Raw genomic sequence first — 16345 nt, 5'->3', positions numbered from 1 at the left:
AGGATGAAAATTTTAATCCGATAATTTGTTTAGTAAGTCATATTATAGGATTAGTTCGTTTTCATATTATATTTAAAAAAATATAAATAAATCATATTATTGTAATTTAAATATTAATCCTAAAAAATTCTAATTATTAATATAGCAAAATAATTTAATATTTAATTTATTTGATTAAAAATATTAATTAATTAATTAAACGTTTAGAAGATTTTTATTTAATTAAATATATTTTAAATGTTTATAAACCAATTTTAAAAATAAAAATTTAAAAAATTAGAAAATGTGACTAACCAGTCCAATCCAGTCCGTTTTGCGGACTAAAGACAGTATCGGCCGAAACGTGGGCGAGACGTTTTACCACCCCTAATTTGAACCTTCATATTTCTTCCCTACGAGATAGGTTTTTCAAGTGTTTGTTTTGCAGGCATGGCAAACAGAGACCACCACCGCTGTGATAAACTCTTTGTAACCCAAGAGTCCTTCAATAACTACAAAGACGGATCACAGGATTTCTGTAAGGCCTCGATTAGCGCCCCTAGAGTTGTAAAGTCCTTCAATAATAAGGGATCTGGTTCCCAAAATTTAAGGGGCTTAAAGATTCATTGCCATGACAAATCTGTTTTGCTCCATTTCCGAGCCCGTGTCGGCAGTGGGATATCTGCACTTTTCAACTACAACGGGAACGGACTTCAGGAGTTCCCTGGCTTCAGCTTTTTTAGGTATCTGCGAGACTTACCCGTCTGGGATGAGAGGTACCTTACATATTCATTTTTTCTCCAGCAATATTTATTTGGTTAATTTACTTCACTTATGGCGAGAGTTAAGACGAGACGATATGTTTTGAGAGCAATTGTTTTTTCTTTTATTGCTTCGGTTGTTTCTGTTTTACTCTAGTTAAATCTTGTAAACGTGATTCGTCTAAAAGTAATTGATCAAGTTTAATTGTGGTCACATCCTGTTTCAAAAAAGCTGTTCAAATCTTCCTCCTGCGTATGGAAGAGATTTTGTATGCATCTTCAATCTATTCTCATTATCCTTTAGGTTTAAGACTCTGTTAAAGACAAAGTCAACGTTGCCTACACAAACCTTCGCTCTCAACACTTGGTTGAAGACGAGCAAATAAAACTTGTAGATTGTTTAACTACATAAACAAGGGATTTATATAACCCCTTCAAAACCACAACAGTTTTTTTTAACCGCTCGCCGTCGAGTCACATACCGTAGCCTTCTATCGTCGTCTTGCGCCCTCGTCCGTCGTAGTTAATGGCAGGTTGGAAGTAGAAGCTGGGCGAGGTTAGGTGGAGAAAGGGAGATCACTCTTCCCTGCACTGTTTGACTTCGTGCAAGTGTGGTGGGTAGGATTTTAATTGACTTTAGGAAATTATTTTCTTAACTTTTTCTTAATAATTAAGAATTAGGTGTTTCAATTTCAGATTTTAATTATTTGAGACTCAATCCAGTAACTTTTTATTATAAATATATATATATATATATATATATATATATATATATATATATATATATATATATAATAGTATATAAAGTATAGATTATAATTTAACTAAAATTAAAGTTCTTCTACCAAAATAGTAATATAAGAAAAATATAATATAATAATCTAATAGTAATAATAATTTATTAAAAATATAATAATAATAATAATTAAAGTTATTTACATAATCATATAATAATAAAGTATTATATTATTTGTAAATAATTTTAATTTTTTTATTTAAAGTAAACTCTTCCTATATTTAAATCCTTCATCTTAATCATATCCTTTCATTCATCATCTTCGAGATGAATGTCACTTTAGATCATCTTATTCCTCTAATATAAGATTCTCTTGTAGTTCATATTCATCTTCATCTTCTTCCTCAACTTCTCGACCTATTTTTTCAATTTTATTATCATTTACTCTTAATAGTAAATTTACTCTGATAGAAACTGTTACTTTGGCCCCATAGCCTTGCTTATATAAGCAATTTGATGGTTTGATTGCATCAAAACTGCTCCTAAGCCAATGCCTGAAGCATCTGTCACTATTGTGATAGGCTTTGTGATGCCAGGTAAGATTAAAACAGGTGCTCAAGTTAATCCCAGTTTTAACTTATTGAGCTTTATTTTCTGCTTCAGTCCATTTGTATTTTTCACTCTTCTGTAAAAGACTACTTAAGGATACTGCAATTTGGCCATATCCATGTATAAACCTTCTATAATACCCTTATAATCCTAAAATGCCTATGTGTTCTTTCAAATGTTTTGGCCGTGGCCATTGTTGTACAACTACAATTTTATCAGGATCTTGTTGCACCCTTGTTGCTGAACTCTAATGTCCAAATAATCCACTTGTGACGTGCTAAAGTTGCATTTCTTCAGGTTTAGGACTCATAGAACTGCGTATTAATGCTGCCTACACGAACAATCACTCTGAAGGAACAAATGAAATCCCAATTCTGTATATTGTTTAATGACATAAAAAGGGTCTTATATAACCACCTTCAAAACCACAATCATCTACGATCAGATCTCCTATTTTTATCTATTACAACTTCATTGATGAGGGTCTAAATACATTTCCAGAAATGTTTAGAATAGCTAAATTTAATAAAGCGTGTGAGAATTGGATGTGAGGAATATGATATTGTATATATATGTGTCGAGTTTGAAAGCCAAAATGCCATGAATTATGTGGTTTCCGAATGTAGTTATGGAGTCTGAATCTTGGTTTAGCATATGATTGATGTGCGATTATCATGTGTGATATATCTCCTGCATAACTATGTATGCCATCACAACCTCACTCCTCCTTTCTCTTTGTGTTGCTTGGTTATTGCAGCTGAAATACGGAACTAGGGAAATGTAGTCATGGAGGCCTAATACTACCCTAAGGATTTTCTCCATTCACAGTTTGTTTGTTCAAGACTGTCTTTATTTTATATTCTCGTGGGGGTGACTTTGTTTTATACCCACATTGAACTTTCACTTTGGATTGTTACAACAAATTTTAACTATACTTTATTATGTACATGCAGACCATATATATATATGTTTATATATTGATTGCTTTAGCCACATTAGTTACTCTGAATATTATTTTGTTGGATTATTTGATTTTGTTTTATTACCATGATATTACATTCTTTCACACAAATTTTCCCTATTACTTTTCCAATTTTTTTTACCTTATTTTTTATTATGAAATAAATTAGGTAGATCAAGAACGAGTCATCTTAAGTGTTCAAGGTGTCGGTTAATGTTAATTCATATTTATAGAAATGAAATTTATATAAATAGTTTAGGTAAAAAAAATTATAAATCAATTTAACAACTATTTTCCCAAAGACTTTGGTCGGATTCATCAATGGGACTATTTCTGGTATTAGAGAAGTAAAAGTGGAATGGTGAATGGAAGTAACCGCTAGAAGGGAATAATAAAAATGAAGTGGATGAATGTGAAGATAATCTACACATAAATTCAAAGATTTCAGACCTACAAAATACCCTGCTTTAGTAGTTTCGGCTAATCAAGGTGCTTCTTCCTGCACCCCCTGTTTTTGTTCCACACTTCCATAAAAGTCATACTTTCTAAACTATCATTCGAAAAACACTTTCCGGAATAATTATTCCGGAATATGAATTTTTTTTAATGTCCATATGAGTCATGCTTCTTCAATTAACATTTTTTTTGGTAGGGAGCTCTCATTCACCAGCTCATAATCTTAAATTCAGTTAATTTGTTTTCTGATCTCTCATGGGCTGAAAGTTTAGGTGGGGAAAATGTGATGGAGTTGAAGCAAAAAAGCTTGTATGTTGCTTGGTTATAAACTTTGATTTTTCAAACACCCACTGTTGCCAGAAAACATGAGGTCGAAGGAGAGAAAGGTGTGACTCTCTCACCACCACTTCATTATGGAAAGAAACAATTTTTCTCAACTGTAATTGTTTTATTTATTTCCTTATTAAGTAGAAAGGGTAGATATTATTTGAAGATTTGATCAAAACTTTTCTCATGGAGCATCTTATGTCAAAGGGATAAGAATAAATGCTTGATAATGTAGATTATGCAGAATCAAGTGCTTACTAATTTAAAGATACAATTATTTCATTTTAAGGGCTGCACAAAATGTTAGAGGCCTTAATAAAAGTAGAAACACGGTTCTCTATGTTCTCTTTTTGTAATTATTTTTCTTGTTAGTTCACAGTAAATTTTAAGGTTATATACTAAACATGTTTACTTGCCCATTTTTCTACAAAATATGCTTATATTATATGTTCTTTTTTAATTCTAATTTATATTATTGGAATTGTGTTTGAACGCCCGTTCATAATTCAATTTTATTTTTTATTGTAATCTTAGTTTTTTTAATTTTAATAATATCTTATTTACTTAAGTCAAGATGTAAATGTAAATATTAATAGTAAACGCTTGAAAATGTGTGAGATAGTTAATGAATTAATTGTAGATGAATTGGAGAACCAACATGCTTCTTTAACTTACTTATGACTCAAAATTTGATTTATGAAAATAGCAACTAAATTCGTTAGAAGACGACATTAGATTGACTAATCCTATCAAAACTTAATTTTTGATAATTTTTTATGCAATAAACAATTTTAGACCTAACATTTAACTATCTACTCCCTTCTTAGACCGTCTACTTTATATCTGGATCATCATTGGACAATACTCTTGCACTGGATATAACTTCTCTAATTTTATATATAACTATATTATTTATCCTTAAAAGTAAGAGTTATAAAATCATACGCAATAATTCATATGATTGAATTCATATTAAAACAAATGTTTGGTATTCTATCTAGATAAAATTTGAACATTGAAAATAAAATCAATTAGTTTTTAGAATGTAATATGATTAAGTAAAAAAAATAAAAGTATATAATAAAAAGAAAAAAATATTTAATTAAAAACAATTTATTTAAAATATGTACATCAAGTAATTATTAAAAATATATTAATATTAATGTACATATGTTTATTATAAAAAAATATTTAAAATAACATTCTAATAATATCTGAAATCTTATAAAAATAAAAGAATAAAATAAAACAAAAGAGAAACAGAAGAATATAAGATAAAAGATAAAAGTCATCCCTTAAAAAAATTGAATGTAAATGGATGGAGTGAAAGAGAAGATGAAAATAAAAATAAAAATAAAAATAAAAATGAAGCAGGGATAAAAATGAAATACAATTTGGAGCAAGGAGCTCTACGAAATTTTAATTTTATAATATATTTTTAGAGTGACCCCAATCGGGTAAAAGGGAAGTCAGATCTTCTTATATTAATCTTAATAAAATTATTTGTTTTATTAAAATTTCATTTATTTTGGATTGTTTATGGTTTAATTTATTTTCATTTATTTATTTTTATCATTATATTCTTTATTATATATATATATATATATATAATAATTTATCTCTAAGTCAAAGTAATTATTAGTCATTCCAAAATTTTCTCCCAAATAATATAATTATAATTCCAATAAAATAGAATCGTGTATAAAAAACATAAATTAAAAGGACTAGTACATCAAATGAGGATTTGCGATTTTTGAAGACACTATAAAATAATAGAAATAAAAAACAAAATTAAATAAGGGGATTATAATAGGAATAAAAAATTAAACAAGCACGTTGATTACCCATTCTTTCACAATTGAATTTTTCACTAGTTATTATATAATTATTATTCATCCACCTTCCAAACTAATCGAATTAATAAAACAAATGTTAATCAGCACATTAAATATTTTACATGTTTCTAATTATCTACTTATTAAATTATTAATATTTTATGTCTTGAATTAAGTTAACATTAATTGTTAGAATTAGGAAAAATGCATTAGAAGAAAAAAAATTATATTATCTACTACAAATATAAAAATTTGTAAATAATTCACAAAATTCATAAATAAGATAATTTTATCAATAAATCATGTACAAAATAGTAAATAAATTTATCATAATTAACTTTATTTATGAATTTATTCGTAAATTTACAAATAAATTTATAGATACTACGTAGGAGTACGAAGTTTTTTATATATAATTACCTTTGGTGTTGATTACTTTTATTTTTGAATTCTCTTAATTTAGAAATAAGATTATGAATGAATCTATTTTCTTCTTAGTATCTCCTACCTAACCTCACCCGTCCACAAAAATTATTCTAAAGCTTTGAATATTTTTGACGAGGAATGATAGAAAGTGGACAATTATTCTACGTTGTTTTCCTTACACAACCCGACACAGAAAAGGACAGACAAAAATACTTAACTAGTAAGCAACATTGGTCAATAGATCCATAAGAAAGAGAAAAAAAAAACACAATTAAAGGTCATTTTTCAAAATGCATAGATTAAATACTATATCCAGAAATACAACAAGAATCTTGTTAATAAACAAAATAACTTAAATTCTTACGGAATGCTTGCTTATTTTTTTCATATTTGAATTCCATTACGTATTCCGTAAAGCTTCTCAGTTAAATTAAAATGACTCCGAACCCAGTCTTCGAATTGTGTTCACATCGCATATGTGACTAACCATTACATCTATAAGATAAAACAAAGAAAGAATATTCATAAGAAAGGCATAATGTTCATGTATTGTGATTGCAATTATTTTCTCGTTTATGAGAGTGAAATGATTTGAGATTTGAGGAAGTATAAAATATGGAGATATATGAAATATGGTAAAATTTTGATTACCAAATCTATGCACCCAGACAACATTATATTTTGTCTTATGAAAGGATAATTATTTAGATGTTTAAAATTAGACAAGTGTACCTCCTCGACAAAGCTCTTCAAGAAAATTAAATTGATTTGAGAGAAAATTAACTTTAAAAATGTCACTAAAGGAAACTATGTTAGATTCTCAAATATTTACTGTAAAAAATCTTTTAATTACTAATGGAATTATATCAACAAAAATAACTTTATAAAAGAAAATAATTTTTTTATGAAAATAAATTCATCCATAAAATTCATTGCCAATTTAAAATTTGAATTATCAATAAAAATAATCACCGATAAATATTTATAGATAAATTCTATCAACAATTTATTATTGATATCACCGAGAATTTTTTGTTTGGTAAATTTTGTTAATAAAATAAGGTTAAATTCACCAATTTAAGGTTTAATTATTTTATGCTAAAATTGGTCAATAAATTAGTCAGTAACTGAATTCACTTAAATAATAGGTATTACCGATTGTCAAAATTCATCAAAAATAAAAAAAGTGTCGATAATATTTATTTTTGAAAATTTTCTGACGGATAAAAATTCATTAATAAAAGTAGAATTGATAATATTTACCGATAAAAATTATATCCGCCAATAATTACTAAAAGAAAATTATGTCGATAATTACCAAAGAAAAAACTCTTCGATAAACACAGTGATTTGATTCATATTCTTCATCCTCCCTGTTTCCTCTTCTTCGAGCAATTTTCATATTCATCCTTTATACAATCTTTAGGCATTTCTTCAGCAAGGCTACCTGCAGTTCCAAGTTTTTGTTTTTTCCTATGCCTTATGTCACCTATAGGTCTTTAGTCTTAATGGAAAGCTCAAATTTATGATTAACCTTCTCAAGCTTGGCCAACTTAGCTTGACCAACTCAACAACTCGGTTTGTCGGCAACTAGGCCAACTCGGCATTAACAACAACTCTATAAAGAAATTCGTCGTTAAAAACCCTTTCCACCTCTCTCCCAAAATCATGGACCAAGGTCTTGTTGGCCTTCGTGCTCTAGGTTGGTGATAAATGTGGTTGGGGATCGTTGATGATGAGCTTACATTCAGAGAACAAGAGGTTTCAGATGGGCTGATTGTTAGCTTGGGTCTAGGGACGAACTTGGGAGAGAAGTGTAACACCCCTTTCAAGATGCCACATGTAGCTTACAACAATTTCATTAACTTAAGAAAATCACAAACTCTAATACCATAGCGAAATAGTGAATAAAAAAACTTTGTTTAATTATCGCGAATGAAAACAAACCATGCGAAAACAACATTATATCAAACCCAATCCATGAGATGTTATTTAAAAATTACTTCTTAAAATAAGGTATTGGCTTAATTACAATTTGAAAAATCCCCTATAAGGTTTTCTGACACCTCTTCTCGCTCTAAACAACACCAACATCATTTGTAATATCATCTACTCCCGTATAACAACATGAGTTATATGATAATCACACAAATACAAGAAAAAGATAACTAGAGAATACACATGATAAAATATAAGAATCTTATCACTCACCCACACCGTTTAAACCAACAATTTGAAGCAAAACCACATTCATGAACATCATCAAGTCGTATTATAACCAAGTAATACTCAACCAATATGTAACTTACCATTTACTTTACTTGCTCCACATAAGCCTTATGGCTTATGGATAATTTTGGAATTTTGGGAAGTGAACCTGACAAGGGCTAGCCTTGCTCCTACGTATCTCCACTTTTGATGGAGAGTCAAGGATCACATAGTTCTTGCTGAGAGATTGTTTGTTTGCTTGAAAGTGTTGATGTGTTTTTAGCTTTTGAAGATTTTATATATTTTTTGATATTTTTGCGAAAAAGGAAGGTAATGAGTACTAGGCAAACGCAGATGGTCACACGAGTACTCATACCTTTAGAATGATATTTAAATATTTATTTTTTAATTATTTTTACGAAGAAAGAAAGGTGTTGAGCACTAGGACGATGCAGACGATCACACGAGTGCTCAACCTTTAAAACGATATTTAAATATTTTTTGATTATTTTTTTAAAAAGAGAAAGAACGATATTAAGCACTAGGACGATGCGAACGATCACACGAGTACTCATACCGTTATTTACTTATTTAGGAAACCTAAGGGTATTGAGTGCTAGGCTGATGCAGACGATCGCACGAGCACTCATACCAGTATTTAAATTTTTTAAGTTGAGGATATTAAGTACTAGGCTGATGCGGACGATCGCACGAGTACCCATATCATTATTTAATCATTTAGAAAGACCTGAGAGTATTGAGTGCTAGGCTGATGCGAATGATCGTACGAGCACTCATACCATTATTTAATTTTTTAAGATTGAGGATATTAAGTACTAGGCAGATGCGAGCGATCGCACGAGTACTTATATCCCTTTTTTTTAAATATTAGAAAATCACTTTTTTGTAATTTTATAATTTTATCTTCTTCTTTTTTTACTTTATAAATTTTATGTAAAACAAAACAAACAAGTTCAATAGATAAAAGTAAAACAAAGGGATGGGGTCATCATACAAGGGGTTACATATAATAAAACCTAATAATCAAACAAAAAGTAAAAGTGAAGAAATAAAAGCATAAAAATAAAATAAAAGCGATCCCAATAAGAATAGGGGTGTAGAGATAAAACCTAGAGGTGCGGAGTAAATTTCTTATCCAAGCCCAAAGATAGGGGTACAACAGTAAGGTTGGAGGTGCTAGAAACGAAATGAGCCCAATGCCCAAATCTCTCTTTTTTGTTTGAAGAAACAGAATGAGCTTCAACCCAAATGGAAGGGGGTGTGAATAGGAACTGCTTCTCCGTAGGAAGAAAAAGGAAGCAACCCACACCAGGCCCAAGGCCTCTTAAACACAATCGGAAACCCATTAAGGGTTCCTCCAACTTCATCTAATTTTTCCATTCAGAGACCTTGCACGCTTAGGGTTCTCTATGAGAAAGGTATCCTAGGGATATTTGTCTCCTTTGCACGCGCGCTGCCGCCTCCGCCTAACCGACCACCGCTCACGACCACGACCTAGCCTCCACCCAACTGGCCACCGCAGACCGCAGTCCACGGCGTCGCTAGTGACGACACTCGCCGCCGAAGCCGTCGCCGGCCACTGCACCAGGCTCCCCTTCTCCTTCTTCTTTTCGCGAGAGAGAAACCTTCTCGTTCGTGAAGACGTCGGCCGTTTGTCGCGCAACCTGTTGCTGCCTCCAAGCCAGGGTCCTCGCTCTCCGTCGAGCTCTCTCCACCACCGTCGCGTCGCCGCCACGGTCGAGCCTGCCGCCAGTGCTGCCTAGAGCCAATGAGTTTCCCCCTTCTCCCCTTCTCTTTTTCATCAATGTCGGCCTTGGCCAGTTTGCCTGCAACTCCACCATTCTCCGCGTTGAACTTGTTGATGAACGCTTCCACTCGCCGGTTCAATTTGTCCCGATTCAACGATGGCTCCTTCCTCAGCCCTGTCGGCGTGTTTTTCTCCCTCCGAGTAAACGTCTCTGATTTCTGCATCACAGGTCCACCGTTCAAATCCCTCAACGGTGTCCCCTACGTCTCCGCACTCTTCAAATGCCTAGTTAACGGCATTGCTCGCCGCTCCGTTAGCATCCTTTACATGCTCTCCAACGTCCCATGCTTCTTCGCTTTCGGTACTCCGAACGCCACAACCTTCCTCCCTTCTGGACTGGCTCTAATTGTTGAGTTTAGGTACGTAATGCTCCACAGACGCTATTCTTCGATCCTTCGCTGCTAAGGCAAAAGAAACTCCAAAGGACGCACCAATCGCTGAGATTGATTGTGGCAAATCCACCATTGACTAACTCTGGGTGTGTGCGACGTTCTGTTCTGATATTCTATATTCTTTGTGCCAATGATGCGAGTGCGAGTGAGTGAATACCAGAGCAAATAATGTGATTTGGTTTTGTAGGTTGAAGGTGAGGGTCCTGATGTGTGAATGGAAGATGGGAAAATGATGGGTTCTCTGGCTTTGAGTGTGCTGAAGAAGATGGAAGGGAAAACGAAAGATGCACTGATGATGAGGAAGGCATTTATCTATGCGAGTGAGTAGAGGAATTCAGAGTTGTGTGTGTGGTCTATGATGGATGATGAATTCAGTGAATAAAAATGGTGAAGGTGATTTGAGGTTGTGCGTGGTAGGTGGGTGGATATGGGTTATTGGTGTGATGCGCGTGATGCTCTAGAGGTGAAATGTAAGAATGTGATAGGAGTGTGAGAGGTGAATCCTGGTTTGGTGAGGAATTATGAAGGGTGATAATGAAGACGATGTGTGAAAAGAACGGAGGTGTTGCTCCAAGGTTATGGAGGCCTCAGATTAAGATGATCGGTGTTGGAGGCAATGGAGAATGGTCAGAGGTGGATGATGGATCTGTTGGAGGTGAGGAATTGGGAGTGAAAAGGAATGTGGTTGGGGGTGGTTACAAGTCAGAGGAGCAGAGGGGTGGATTGCAAAAGGGCAGAGCGTGTCAGTGTGCCTGAATCATGATGGTGCGACTTGTACATTTTTTTGTTTTTTTCTTTTTCTTTTTTTTGTTTTTCTTTTTTAAAAAAAACTAATATAGAAAATAAAATAAAATAATATTAAACGAAATAAAATAATAGTATAATAAAAATAGAATTTAAATGAAAATGAAAGAAAATAAAATAAAATAAAATAATACAAAAATAAAAAGAGACATTATTTAGTCAATCCGGACGAAATTCGGTATCGACACTTTTCATATGCCTTATGAGTAAAAACTTTGTTTACTCTACAAAAGCCTTATGAACAAACCACTAGACTCAGCTCAAGCTAAAGCCTTATGGGCAAATCACAACTTTGCCTTTTCCTTGACTCACCAAAGCCCTCTAGGTGAAAGGAATAAATCTGACTTTAGAGTTACGAGAATAAGACATAAAACACAATCCTGTCTTCTAACACCAACTGAACCGAAGAGAAACAACACAAAACTAGGTCATCAACACCATCTCAACAAACAACTACAAAACAACTTGATAAACCACAACACAACTCGACCATGTTCAAATAGAACTCAACAACCAACATACGTAGCTTTGCAAAGAAAATCACAACATGGTCAAAAACACACACAACTTGACAATCATAACAAAAGGTTCGGCCAAGGTCAAAAACCTTATGGCCGACCTCCAAAATATCAAGACTGAGTTCCAAAACCTTTTAAGTACGGCCTTAAAACAACTTAGACCAAATAGCTCGACCAAACAATCAAACTTGACCAAATTACCCAGCCTGGTTAAATAATTCAACCCAACTAAACAATCCAGCTCGACCAAAGATCACAACTTGGCCAAACAACCCATCCTGGCTAAACACAACCCAACTAGGCCTTATGAGTTGTTTGTTTGGATATGGACAGGTCTGCTATTCACGTGAATGGAAAAAAACTGTATACAACTTATATACGAATGATTTATATATATTTTATATACGAATGATCCGTATATAGATCCGTATATAGTTTATATACGGATATATCCGTATATAAGTTATATATGGATAATCCGTATATAACATCTGTATATAAGTTATATACGGATAATCCGTATATAACATCTGTATATAATAATATATAATAATATGAATATGTTTAATTCTAAATATATTTTTGGAGATAGTAGACAGTAACTGTGTTTTATTTATAGTGGGGAATTCATGTACTTTGGTACTCCTTTCTCTTTATCTCTGTCCCAAGCGTTTGCTACTCTTTCCTTTCCCTTTCCTTTTCCTTTTCCTTTCCTTTCCCTTCCAATCCATGGCAGGAGAAGACCCCGCCTGTGACAAAAACATTGCAACAAAAAATGCCTTCATTAACCACAAAAACGGATCACAGGATTTCAAAGACGCCACGATTACGAGCCCGGCGGTTGAATCTGCCTTCTTAAACATTGGATCAGGCCACCAAGTTTTCAGTGGCTCAAAGATTGAATGTGGTCCATCTATTTGGGACAAATTCAAACGCCTTCAGTCTGGGATATCTTCGCTTTTCAACTACGACGGAAGCAAAACCAAGAAATACAGTGATTTTCCAGAGCATCTACCCGCGGAATTGACGGTACGTTGTCTTTTCATTTTTCTGTGCTTTTAACTTTACCTTTAATTCATATACTCACTCCCTATAATAAGCTATGTTTCGATTAACTTAACAAACTGAATTTTTTGTAATTATTTAGCTTCATCCAAACAGAATATAACTTTCAAATTTATAATTTTATACTGTACTTGAAAACAACATCTCATGCTTATTATGGTTTTCATGTTATTACCTTCAGCAAAATATTCCTGCCAAAGAAGAGGGAAACTCTGTTGAGGTGAAGAAAAAGTCTTCAACCAATCCGAAGTCCAATCCCAAACCTTCTTCCAAAAAACCATGAGTGAGGAAAAGTTATAGGTTTTTGTGTCATGCTCCTTCAATTACATGTATTAATTATGACTATCATAATTAAAACTCGTGTCTTAATTATTATTAGAAGTTAATAATAAAGTTCATGTAACATCACCCTATTTTAAATAAATGTTGATAGACTAGTTTAGTTCAACAATGAAAAAAAAATTATTACTTTATATTCTGCTTGTATTCTACAATTGTTTTCTTTTCTGGTTGGTTCTTAGAAAACTCTAGCTTACTACAGATTTAGGATGTGACTGCAAACATTCCATTCCTGATATCGAAAGTATAAGAGGAGCCCATTGTTTATGATATGCTTCAACTATTTCGTTATTTGAAATGAAAAAGCATGTGATATTTCTTACTATTTTGTTCTATCAACTTGAGTGGAAGGTTTGATTAATTAACCTAGATTTCAAAGTTTAACATAAAGAACTTATGTATGATTTAACATAGAGAGGACCACAGTGGGAAATGTTTTCTAACATCAGTTGTTTTTGACATTTTATTTCTGTATTATAATTGAAACATATTCAAATAAAGTAAAAAAAAAAAGAGAGTCTTCTGACTTTGTTTTGGAATTGAAGTATAAACTTCAATAAAACTTTGGTTATTTTTAAAATTGAAGCATAAAACAATAAAAAATGGACAATGCAAATAATTAAATAAACAAAATGATTTTGATTATAGTAATAATCGGAATCTAATCTCTTTTTAATTATAAAAATAATTTAAATATAAGGAGAGAAGAGATTTCGATTTAAAAAATCGAAATATGTAATTGAAAAGACTTCAATTTTTTTAAGATAAAAGTCATTTCTCCTCTTAAATTTAGATTATCTTTAGAATTAAAAATGGATTAGGCTTCATTTATACCAGAACCAAAACTTATTTTTCCTTTATTTTTTTAATATTTTTGTTTTTTTTTATGTACCTACATAACGAACATGGACAGAATAAAAACAACAAGAACCAGTAGACAAAATCCATATACAATAATATATAAATGACAAATCAATGTTTCACAAATCCTATATATTTTATATAAACTTTTCTTAGATACTGTGTTGACATTGGTGTGAGATTGTTGAATATACACGAGAGACAATATTTTTTATTATTACATAAAAGGACAAAGTTCCGATGTATTTGACTCGATTAATTATCACCATTTTCCAATCATTTGTAATATGAGAACTAACCAAGTTTGTTATCCATTACATAACATAATTTATATGATATGGTTTGTTTATGACACTATAATATATTAACACAATTATAAATAATTTAGGAAAAAAAGAATCAAATAATTATATATGACCAAAAATAACAAACCCGTGGAGGAACAAATTATGAAAGCCTTTTAGTTGTATATGTTCAACAAATAAACCATGAAAAAGGGAGTATTATTAAATATATCATTATATAACAAAGAAAGTTCATAAGATTAAGGTCCCCACTAATCTATTAATCGAAATGTTTCAGCGGAGACTTATACAACAACCAAAACCATACAACAATATTCTATTTGAGAAAACTACAAGTAGTCGTTAATGACGTCAGAATTGAAAATACAATCGTTGTTATACCTTAAAATGATGTATTATAATTATAATACAACAAACTACACTTACACATATATAAAAGGGATTTAAGATATATTTTCTTCACCTATTCAAAACAAATGGTGATGTATACTTGGGTGAGATCAAACTTTTTACCTTAATGAATGAGTTGGGTTTTATGAACTTATATACATCACTCGATCATGCATTCTTACTAACATCAAACATATACCTAAAAATAAAACATTTATTTAATATAAGTAACTAGATACATTAATTAAATATAAATAATGGTTCAAAGACTTGTATCATCCATAATCCAGTAAGTGTAATATTCAATTATTCTTTCCCGACACAATTTCTAACACATATCTTCCTATGCAAGTACAGTATGATTTCATTATAACTCTCCCAAATATAACTTCATCCTATGAAACCACAATTAGCTTATCGCTTATGATCTTAATAAGTTGGTGTAATGCATCAATAAAATTGTTCACAGGTAAAAAAAAACTAGAAAGTGGTTTTTTTAAGCCTAACTCAACCCTACAAAACTGGCTTATAAGGTGAGGTTTACACCTCACTTATATATATATATATATATATATATATATATATATATATATATATATATATATATTATAAATTGGCCTCATCTCTAGTCGATGTGAGACTTCCAACATCCCCTTTACGCTGAGGTATAGATATCTCGTGCGTGAGAGTAGAAATTGATGGGCTGGTCTGATAGCGGCCTGACAACGGGTGGAAATAGAAATGTCCACATAGAACTCGCTAGGATAGGCTTAACTCAACCCCACAAAATCGGCTTGTAAGGTGAGGTTTACACCTCACTTATATATTATAAATTGACCTTATTTATAGTCGATATGAGACTTCAAACATTCTTTGTGAATTTAAGACTTTCTTCTCTGATGTGACTATTATTACATGGAAAACAATTTAAGTAATTATGAACACAAATAACATAAAAACATAAAAACAAAGTAGTGTATGCCATTAAATGAAATTGGAGTTATTATTAGATTCTAACATTATTAGAGTTATTGTTAAAAATACAAAACTGTGTAAAAAACACAGGTTGTCAAATCATAATTAAAATCAAATCCGTATCTTAGAATTTCAAATCAATAAATACAAACTATTTTTTGAAATAAATAGTTTTGAATGAAAGTTTACAGAGAGAAAGGGACATTTTATTTTAAAACCAAATGATAAAATATAATCCATTCAAAATCAATGTTTTAACATTTTAATCATATTTTTTAAATTTTATAATTTTTTTTAATTTAAATTAGAGTTTAGTGGGAACGGATATCTACATATACAAATACTATGATATTCGTACGAGTCTCATTAACGTACAGCTAGAAACAATACCTATATCTGTTATTTGTAGAAAATCATTTATATATCTATTTCCTACCGATTTTTATCTTTAAATATCTGCAGTTATGATTTTTTTTTTTTTTATATCTTTAGTTAGAAAAAAGTGGACTTAAGAGTCATACAATGTCAACACTATCACAGCCATACCAACGAGGACTATGCCTTCAAACA

The 16345-nt window shown here is 31.4% G+C and overlaps 1 protein-coding gene across 1 annotated transcript; it reads left to right on the top strand.

Moving 5' to 3' along the window:
- The first annotated feature begins 12477 nt into the window (after positions 1–12477).
- LOC124835676 (uncharacterized) lies at positions 12478–13524 on the top strand. Its single transcript, XM_047310639.2, has 2 exons — positions 12478–12869; positions 13087–13524. Exons 1-2 carry the CDS (start codon positions 12570–12572, stop codon positions 13186–13188), a joined length of 402 nt encoding a protein of 133 aa, XP_047166595.2. The 5' UTR covers positions 12478–12569; the 3' UTR covers positions 13189–13524.
- The last annotated feature ends 2821 nt before the right edge of the window (positions 13525–16345 follow it).

The sequence above is a fragment of the Vigna umbellata genome, chromosome 1, assembly GCF_029865625.1.
Source record: "Vigna umbellata cultivar VRB3 chromosome 1, Vumbellata_1.0, whole genome shotgun sequence".
NCBI classification, from domain to species: domain Eukaryota; kingdom Viridiplantae; phylum Streptophyta; class Magnoliopsida; order Fabales; family Fabaceae; genus Vigna; species Vigna umbellata.
The sequence above is the reverse complement of the archived record's forward strand: the minus strand, read 5'-3'. Positions and strand labels throughout refer to the sequence as shown.

Bases quoted from the DNA above. Each gene is read 5' to 3' on its own strand.
- LOC124835676 (XM_047310639.2), top strand. From the start codon at position 12,570: ATGGCAGGAGAAGACCCCGCCTGTGACAAAAACATTGCAACAAAAAAT. The intron at 12,870-13,086 runs GTACGTTGTCTT...TATTACCTTCAG, and splicing joins ATCTACCCGCGGAATTGACG to CAAAATATTCCTGCCAAAGA.